At 40.7% G+C, this 10,475-nt stretch overlaps 1 protein-coding gene across 1 annotated transcript; it reads right to left on the reverse strand.

Moving 5' to 3' along the window:
• Window positions 1-8,501: 8,501 nt before the first annotated feature.
• Window positions 8,502-9,932, reverse strand: CCDC89 (coiled-coil domain containing 89). The gene has a single exon (XM_004589835.4). The coding sequence runs from the start codon at window positions 9,826-9,828 to the stop codon at window positions 8,716-8,718; it is 1,113 nt and encodes a 370-aa protein (XP_004589892.2). The 5' UTR covers window positions 9,829-9,932; the 3' UTR covers window positions 8,502-8,715.
• Window positions 9,933-10,475: the final 543 nt, after the last annotated feature.

Genomic DNA, 10,475 nt, shown 5'->3' on the forward strand with positions numbered 1-10,475 from the left:
AACTATCGCAGTTGTAAGTTTTAGTTTTCATGAGAGCCAGAGAAGCAGAGAGCTCCAACTTATTGATTCACTCCTCAAATGCTCGCAACAACCAGGATCAGGCCAAAGCCAAAGCCAGGAGTTAGGAATTCATTCCAGGTTTTCCATGTGAGTGGCAGGGACTTAACTACTTAATCTGTTACTTGCTGCCTCTCAGGGTCTGCAGTAGAAGAAACTGGAATTGGAAACTGCAGTCAAAATGTGAACCCAGGGACTCCAAGAAGGGATGAAAACTTTTCTTACTTATTTATTTTTCATGATGCAATCCCATAGTATTAGAGATTTCCTCTCCTGCCCTCCTTATTCCACCTTCCCCCTCGCTGATTCCTCCTATATTATTATAGTATTATAGTCCTCCAACAACAATCACAAGTCCATCATCCAGATTCAGACATTCTAACTAGTGTTTACTACTAAGCCAAATATCTGTCATTGTCATGGATTTAGACTGTTTTAAGTCTGTATTTAGCACCAAATAATTTTTAACTATTTTAATATTTGTGTTTAAAGGTTAAAAAATTGTCCCTAACATTACCATAACTAGTTTTTGCTATATATATATATATATATATGAAAGATTCAGCATGATGACAATATTACAACTGATAATAGGACTAATTAATGAAATTTACTAAAAATTCTTTGCAGTCCTATTTATCCTCGGGCCATGTTCCATTAGGGTCTTCATTGAAAATACTATTTTCTAAAAATATTTGGATAGGGGCAGGCATTATGGCACAGTGGTAAGGGAAGCTACTTGGGACACTAGCATCCATGTAGCTGCTGGTTTGTGTCCTAGCTGTTCCACTTCCTAACCAGTTCCCTGCAAATGGCCTGGGAAAGGGAGTGGGAGAAAGCCCAAGTGCTTGGGCCTATGCCACTCATGTGGAAGATCGTATGAAACTCCTAACTCCTGGCTTTGGCCTGGCCCAGCATTAGCCTTTGTAGCCATCAGGGCAATGAACTAGCAGATTGAAAGTCTGTCTCTCTCTCTCTCTCTCTCTCTCTCTACCTCTCTTTCTGTAGTTCTAATTTTCAAAATATGAATAAATCTTTTAAAATCTAAATAAAATCATTTGGATAGTTCTTCCATCTATATAGTTATACTAATGTGAAATTCGTGCTATGTACTGCTCATCTCTTTAAAATAAAAAAGATTTACTTTTATTTGAAAAACAGATTTACAGAGAGAAGCAGAGGCAGAGAGAAAGATCTTCCATCTGCTGGTTCACTTTCCAGATGGCCGCAATAGCTGGAGACTAGCTGATCTGAAGCCAGAAACCATGAGCCAGGAACTTCTTCCAGTTCTCCCATGTGGATGCAGAGTCCCAAGGACTGCGGCCATCCTCTGCTGCTTTATTAGTCCATAAGCACGGAGCTGGATGGGAAGTGGAGCAGACAGGACAGGAATCGGGACAGGGAGGCAGCGCTTGATGAAGGAGGATTAGCCTGTTGAACCATGGCACTGGCCCCCATTCATATCTTTTAATCACTGAAGGTTTTAGTCTCCCAGTTTATTCTGTACACAACTATACCTTATTTGAGTTCACCTGGTAACTGATAGGATCTGAATGCAGACAGTCTTGCCAAAGCTTTCATTCCATTAATATTTTAGCTACTTTGCTAATCATACTCATTGCTCTGAGTTTTCAAAGGACCCAGAGACAGAGTTATAGCAGGATGGTAAACGGGGTAAGGAAGGATTGAATCAGGTTATGAAAGCTCAGACTTCTGACAGGATTTTAGGTAGATACGAATGTGAAGATAATGGGATTAAATCAACTGCAGATTCTTTTGAATCTCTTCGACTGCTTATTCTGCAACACTGAATGGTACAGTTTCTGAAAAGGCAATTTTCCTACCTGGGAATAAGCTGTTAGTAAAAGGTGAAAGATTTATACGATCTGAAGAGAAACCAGAGTATTAGGAATAAGCTGTTAGAAGGGCTTCCAAGCTTCTGTACTCTTATGTTTTCCTTTTTTTTTTTTTTTTTTTTCACCATCATTATACATTCTACAGTGTTCGTTCACTTCTAAAAAAGATTTCCCTAGCCTCTTCTTGATTAGGTGGGTGGGTCCTGTTATATACTCCTGTACCATCCCATTCCTCAGTATTGTTCTTGTCTAGTGGGATGTAAATGCTGCATACTTTTTCTGTCTTGCTCATACTGTATTCTAGCAGAACAGACTCTCAGTCCACATGTGACATACGAAATAAGTTAATAATTAGGATTAAGAGATCAGAATGGCTTTGCCTGCCCATTATTTAATACCCTTTATCTGTTAGTGAAAAACCGGAAACTTAAAACCTTGATTTTTGTGGGGGAAAAATTTAATACCTGAAATTGATACAAATATGTGAAAATGAGAGAAGCTAGTACAATTAAATCTTTAAATTTAGTGGAGAAATACTAATCATTATGAGGCACTCTTTAGGGTAGAATAAGATACTGTCATTAGCCTAATGCTGTTAAACATTTGTGAAAGCAGCAGCTTCCAGTTGAATGGCCTGACCCAGATCTGTCAGGCCATATTTGGCTTTATCTAAAATAAGTCTTGCCTACTCAGTTCTTGGAGAAAGAAAAATCCACAGCCTTTTGAGTCACACTGAAATAAGGTTTACTGGGAGTTAAACAGATATGAGGAAGGTGCTTTTACTCTTAGTTTTAATTTGATCTTTTGAATAAAAAATATTTTTACGATTCAAAAATCATAATATACAATGGTATGAAGCAAGAAAGTTCCTTTTCACTTTTCTCCCTGACCGTTTCACCTGTTATATCTTTCCATACCACCAGTAAATACACATGAGTATTGTTTTTTTAACAATATTTGCTTACCCCGATGGAAGAAATGTTTGCATTCTTATTCTCTTCATAACCTTTATTCTGGATAAAAAAGCACACTACCAAAAGTGTTTTATATTCTGCTGTTTTTTTTTTCTCCACATGTATTCTGAGACTATTTCTATATCAATACACAGAATTTTTTTGTTGTTGTATAGTTATCTTGTGTTCCAGAGTGAGGATGACCATTGTTTAACTTTTTCCTGTTGATGTGTAAGCTATTTCCAATGTCTTGTTTTTGCAATGACCTGATAAAGAACCTTAAACTTGAAAAGGAAGATAATTTAGGCTAGTACAAATGAGAGTGGATTAGAGCACTAATGGGGAACTGGTTGGGAATTTGTGGGACTGAAAGCATTAAAATGTGTTTTAAATGATCAGGCAGATTTAGCTTAAGGGAATTTTTTTATTGTATTATTTTTCTTTAAGTGGGATAAACAGGTTTTGAGGAGTACAGAATCTACTAAGGAGCTTCTCCATAGAGCCCTGAGCCCCTAAGTTTAATAAGATATATTTAGTGTTTGGAAAGTAACTTCTAGTTTTTCCTTAGGAAAAGAGACAGTAATTAGGAAAGCCTTCTCATGGCCACTCCCCCAAATCCTGACAATTTTTTGAAAATACCAAGATTTGTGATTGAAGACTTAAAGAACTGTAGAAACCTAAACAGTGCAGCAGACATTGCCGATGGCCTATACAGCACCCATTCATCTTCAGCCCCATCAACAGAGCTGTGCCTTTGTCAGGTACCCCCTTCTATGTAGCATGGTCTGGCCTCATTCCCATTCCAGGATTGAGTCTTGATTGGTCAAAATCCCTGTGGCAACAGGCCCTGTGAAGATGCCTGGCTGAGGTATTTGCATATGACCCAATTTTGTCCGATGGCACAGAAAGATAAGCTGTCTGGAGGGACTGGGTAAGCTGAAGAGAGAGCAGTTAGAAACACTGTCTCTTTTTTACTTAATTCTCCCACCAACGGTGCTCCTCAAAGGTCAGTACAATTCTCTTTATTTTGCCCTAGTGAGGAACAAAGAATCATCCCTACTCTGAGCCAGCCATAGCTATTCCTTCAGTGCCTGGGTCACCGTGGGCCAGAGACAACCACAGACACCTGGGCTGGTGTGCCTTCAATGTTCTTTAAATAACTGGTTAATTTTAGTGCAGAGGAGTTTCAGAGACATAAATTGTCTATCAATACTTTGCTTACTAGGGAGAAAAAGATACCTGCATTCACTTACATTTTTTGAAGCAGAGTGATTATTCTGAAAACATTGGTCAGTTCACTTTCTTCCTTTGAGGCATGCTGATTGACTTACAAATTTAGGTTAACTAATTATTATCTACCCAGGACAACTCATGCATTATTTGGTTTTGAAATCTTTGTTTTGTTGACTTTCATTTTTAGGTATACTGTTTTTGGATGTTGCAGGAAAATTCACTGCTTCACAAAGTAGTTTTGTGTTGTAAACATTCACCTTAAGGACAGTAGTTTGGAGGAAATCAAATCACATTTTGTCAAATTGTTCCAGTGATAGTGATCACTTAATGGAGCACCAGTGTCTGAGTTGGTTGGTCATCCCCATCATGGCTCTGGGTCACAGGATAAATACAAGATGATCTCTGAGAGTGGAATGCAAAGTGCCTTTGAGGGGCTAGCATTTGGAACAGTAGTTAAGACACTGTTTTGAACACCTGCATCTCATATTATACTGCAGTTTCATGTTAACGTGTTATCTGGGAAGCAGTAGATGATTGTTCAAATACTTGAGTCTTTGTCACCTATAGGAGCAGACATATTGAGTTACTGGCTCCTGGCTTTGGCCTGGTCCAGTACCAGCAGTTGCAAGCATTTGGGAAGTAAATCAACAGATGGAAGATCTTTGTCAGCCTGTCTCTTTTGAAAATTTTTCTTTTGAAAAACGCCATGGAGTACAAAAGAAAATAACAGTACCTTTTAGTGGCTGTTTAGAAGGTTGTTTATAGAGTGGGAGAAAACATGGGGCTTAGAGATAGAAAACAAAGCCTAGTTAGTTGGTACTGCCTAGCATAAAATCAAAAGTGTGGGGTTCTTTAATTAAAAATTAAGAATTACATAAACAGTGGAGTAATAAATCAAGCGTGGGGGCCCCTAGATATGCAGCAAACCCATGGATCCAACCCTATTACATGGCATTGGATTCCAATCTCACTCCTACCTCTCATATCTTTAAATCTTCCTTTGGACAGATGAGTGAAACAAAGGCACTTGGCACATAATATTCATCTTATTTTGTCTATGCTATGCACTCTTTTCCTTGGTTCTCTAGGGCATCCATCCTTGACCTTTTCTTATGTCCCACTTTCATTTCTGAAATAGTTCAAAAGTAAATGTAAAATAGTCCATAGTTGATCATTTAGGATCTACAAAACAGCAATTTTGTATGGTTCAGCATCAGATTCCTTAGCGTGACTTTGCATAGTTCCATCCATGAACTTAGGCAACTGGGTCTCTTCCCTCACATCCACTGTAAAATCCAGTTACAAAATGGAGTCACTTTGGTTCAGGCTTGCGTAAGTTTGCTCACCTGCTCTTTATGCTTCTGTACAAAATGCTTTGTCAGCTTCTTGCTTTTTTGGCCAGACCAAAAGGAGTAACATGTCCTGCTAGCAACCCGCTGTTCCAGGAATCAATATTGTCTGTTTTATTCAGCCATTGTTCCTATAATTACCTCCTGTGGCTGCTCAAGCTCACCCATTGTTCTCATGCCTCCTGTGGCTGCCCAACTACCTGGTTCCCATAGCTGGATAACTCACTCTTTCTATAAAAACCCATCTAACCCTCACCTCATGGTCACTCTCTGAAGGAAAAGAGAGCTGACCCCAGCTGGTTGGTCTGTAGGTGGCCTCCTCAATAAACTTTGCTGATTTGCAGATTTGTATGGGCTGAACTTCTTGGGGAGACTTGGGTTATATCCAACACCATTTTGTAGGGTTCAAGTCTCCCCTGCCTCAAACCTTTATATGTCCCTGGCCCTTCACATGCACCCTTGCTTACAAGTTCCCTTCTAAATCATATTCCAGCGTCACACTCTTACAGCATGCCTTATACATGTGGTCTGCACTCTGCTTCTACAACTGTTTACCAGTGCTGAGGAACATTTTTTTCTTCCAACTGTCATTTAGATACTTAAATTGAATTCTGAGTCCTGTACATGGCTGCCTTGGCAGGAGCAGACCAGATGATTTCTAGGGACCTGATATTGCCCAAAGCCAGATGTTTCTTACCTCTGCCTCTTTCTTACCTCTTACCTCTGGGGCACAGCAGTTTGAGGGCAGGTAAGCAGAATCTGGTGCTTGTGCAGGTGTGTTTGTGAGATGAGCCCCTACATACCATTGTATGTACACATATCTCTCAGAGTTGGGTGGGAAGAAGAGGCAGACTGGGTTTGTGGTTTTCCTTTATATGCTTGCCTCTCCCGATGCCCCTCCATACCTAACAATGTAAGGGTTCAGCCTAGCTTTCAAGGTTCCTATGTGTTGGTCCCGACCCACTGATCTCTGATCTTCTTTTGACACTCTACTCTGCACTTTTCTCCTAATGACAATGCTGTAAGTAATCTAGGTATTTTTAAAAAGTCAATGCTTTCTATATGATGTTTCTCCATTAGATGAAATTTATACTAATTCCTTAAGAAACACTTGTATATCAACTAGTATGTCAGTCATCCCTGGGAGTTGTCTTCTCCCATCCTAACCTTTAACCTCATGTAGAGTTGTTTGTCTGAGAGAATTCTGTGGGGAGAAGTTATTCCAGGGTGGGAAACATGCTTCTTCCTTCCCACTTATTCTTAGCATCTCACCCAGCGCATAGCATTCAGCTGTAATAATTGTCCTGTATTGGACAGAGTCATAAAAATTCCAGGTCACCTTGTGGCTAAATGGCCTTAAGCAAATTACTTGAAATACAATTTCACCTACTTTGAAATATGAATGGGTGTAATTATTTCCTTGACTAGCCCTAGAGATTAAATAAAAATAACTTACCTAAGTTCCTCCAGTACAATGATAAATAGTAAAGGTTCCATAAAGAATAATTATGATTAACTTCTGTATTCTGATTTTTGGTAAGCTTTGAGAGCAAGTAAATAAACCTTTGAAGCCACCATATAGTTTCTATTTTGATGTGAACAACTTGTATTTAACAGTATAATCTTAATAGAAATGCAAGAAAACAGTTGGAAAAATGCCTGAAGAAAAGTAACACTTGTTTGGAAACGGTTTATGAAAAAGGTACCAAGGGCCCAAGGCGATGGCTCAATGTCTAAAATCCTAATCTTTTAAGTACTGGATCCCAAATAGGTGCCGGTTTGTGTCCTGGCTGCTCCATTTTTCATCTAGTCCCCTGTTTGTGACCTGGGAAAGCAATGGGGGAAAGTCCAAAACCTTGGGACCCTGTACCCATGTGGGAGACCCAGAAGAATCTCCTGGCTTTGGATTGGCTCAGTTCTGGCCTTTGTGGCCACCATTTGTGCAGTGAGCCAGCAAATTGAAGATCTTTCTCTCAGTCTCTCCTTCTCTCTGTAAATATGATCTGCCTTAAAACAAACAAACAAAAATTTAAAAAATGAGTAAGTCTGAAAAAAGAAATAAATTATGTTTTCAGTAGATCCAATTTGTTTATGTAAGGCTTGGTATTCTTGGCATCAAATGGGTGAGGAAAATACTTTAGTATAATCTAATTGAAGAGAGACTACTGATTATATATCGATAACCAAATACAGAGAATAAAACACAAAGTGAATCTATAGCTACCTTTAACAACTTTAACATATAATAGCTAGTTTTAATGATTTTTATAAAAATGCTATTATCCATAAGCATAGGAACTTCAAAAGATTCATGAAAAATGAATGAATAAAGCCATGCATTTCTTTAAAAAGTCTTGTACCAAAATAAACTTGTTTTTGAATTCTATTTTCCAAGTTTTTGAAGTATTTCCAGACACATTAGGCTTTTTAAGAGGGAAAAGTTAATTACAAAAAAAAGGGCACTAAAAACCAATCACTACTGAGTTATTACATGAATCATGTGACTTATACCAAGTTTACCATGACTTGTTACTCCACATTGGCACATCTGATCTGTTACTATTCTGTGTGATGTTAAATAAAACTGTATACATCTGCATTATGCAAATCTAAATCTTAATTGAGGAGAAAACCAGGGAAATGGAATGTGGTCTAAGTCTGCAAGGAAAAATAAAATGGGTTGATTTGCTTGCATTTTACGGAATGAGTATCACAAAGTTGGTCTAGTTCAATCAAGAACTTGATCTTTGCTTTCCAAACTAGCATAAGACTTTTTTTTTTCCTGCAAAGCATCTATTCTATTATTATGCTGCTATCTGCTTGTTTATCATCTTAACTATGGAAGACTATTAGCCCACTTACCAAAAAGTTTAATTGCATTAATTTTTTTCACTACACCATCTTTCCTTGCACGTTTTAAACTCACTTAAATCATAGAAACTGCCAATTTAAAATCTTAGGCTATACAAGGATATCTGACATTGAGAATGAATAAGTAATAGAGTAGGTGAGATATTGATAGTAAATTTAGGAAGATTTCAAAGGCACAGAAGGAAATTTGGGAAATTTTGTATATTCTAGGTGGCAGGTAGATCTGAACATTAGCTTTAGCTCAACAATGACAATGTCTCAGTAAAGTAGCTTTTCTTTGAATAGTCTTTTGTGCTTCAAAGTATAATGAATGCTTCATTTTCTTCACTCTCTCCATAAAGCTAAGGCACATGTAAATGCATTCTCAACTGGCGGTCAGGGAAAACAGTAGCTTCCTTAGGGAAAGAGATGACGGAGTTTGGCATTCAGCTCTCGCTCCTTGCCTAGAAGATCCAGGCTGTGTTTTTTGAAGGCTTCAGACTGCAGCCTGAGGTTGTCATAGGCTTTCTGGATCCCTTCCACCTGGCGTTGGAGCTCCCGGACTCTCAAATCGCTGTTCACGGCCACTGCCTCTTGCTCAAACCGCTCGAGTGCGCGCTTCCTGGCCACGTCTGCTTTCTCCAGTTTTTCCTCGAGCTGGCGGATCTCAGCCTGCTTGCTCTGAAGCACTTTGCCTCTCTCCATGGACAGTTGGAGCAGCTCCTCCTTCTCTCGAGACACGGTGTGCAGTCGGGTCTGCAGCTCCTGGCTCAGGCTCGTGTGTGCCTCCTCTGTCTTAGCCATCTGCTCTAACGCCTGCTGGTGTTGCTGCTTGAGATTCTGCAGCTGGCCCCGCAGCTGTTCTGCCTCCTTGGCGTGGGCGCGGGCCTGCTGGGTCTGTAGCTCCAGCAACTCCTTCTCCCTGGCCTGTGCCTGGCTGGCACCCTGAGCACACCTCTGCTTCAGAGCCTCCACTTCTTTGGTGAGGTCCTCACTCAAGGCAGTGAGCTGCAGCACTTGGGCCTCCTTGTCCTTCAGAGCCTGGCTGAAGAGGTTGTTGTTCTCCAGCCTCAGTTTCTCGTTCTCTTCCTTGAGCTTGACATTTTGACTCTTGTGCTCATCCTTGAAACGGATCATCAACTCGTGGTTGGCTGCCAGGGTCATAAACCGTTCCTCCAGCTTTCGGACATGCTGCCGCTGGGCCTTCAGCTTCTCCGCCTCTTGTTCCTTCTCTTCTTCCAGTTCCGTGTTGAGCAGCTCCAGGATCTGGCAGCGCTCCAGTGCCTCGTCAGACCTCCGCTTCAGGATGCAGATGAGCTGGGACTGCTCCTGGATGCGAGAGCAAAGCATCGCCTTCTCACTCTTCTCCTCCTCAGACAAGCCCCGCAGGTTTGCCAGGGCTTCCCTCAGCCCGTCCAGTTCCTTAAACTCCATTTCTTCTTCCTGGTTTCCCAAGCTTTCCCGTCCCTTGTCTAAGAGCTCTTCAGGAGGTGGGGTGTCCATCCTGACAGCCTGCTCTCTCTGAGGCATAGGCACCCTCCTCCACACCCAAAACTGACTAACCCCACCCACTCCGATTTCAAAATCTGCTGGGGGTTGCTATGGACGCTCCAGCCGTTGGTTTTCCCAGTAAGGAGCTCTGTGATTGGTACACAGGCCTTCAGAATGTTGTGAAGTAACTATGGGGATCTGGGACAGTCCAGAGCTCATCTGGTAAGGTTACTCTTGTCTTTTTTTTTTTTTTTTTTTAAACCAATCACAGTGCTAAGCTCACAGCCCCAGCTCACAGCATAGACACTAGCCCCGCTCCATTTCCTGCCAGCATCAAGGAGAAAGCCGACTCTACCTATTTCTGGTGCAAGCAAACAAATCAAGCCGACAGGGACATATTCTGCCTTTATCTCCACCTCTAGCTCCTCTATCCGCCAATTCTTGTGAGTTGTGAGAATGAATTGCTGTCTGTGCAAACATCATTGGCTGCTCAAAAACATGCAATCTATGAAACCAAAGGAGCAGAGGTGCTCCCCAAGCCAGGACCCTATATGGCCACCAGTCTGCACCTGCAGGACTGGGCACAGCTCAATCCTGTTATTTAATAATATAAACAGTAATCCCCAGTTAATTTTCTCTTATTTCTTATAGCACTGTCTCACTCTTTATTAGATATTCAGCTCTTC

The sequence above is a fragment of the Ochotona princeps genome, chromosome 4 (assembly GCF_030435755.1).
Source record: "Ochotona princeps isolate mOchPri1 chromosome 4, mOchPri1.hap1, whole genome shotgun sequence".
Lineage (NCBI taxonomy): Eukaryota > Metazoa > Chordata > Mammalia > Lagomorpha > Ochotonidae > Ochotona > Ochotona princeps.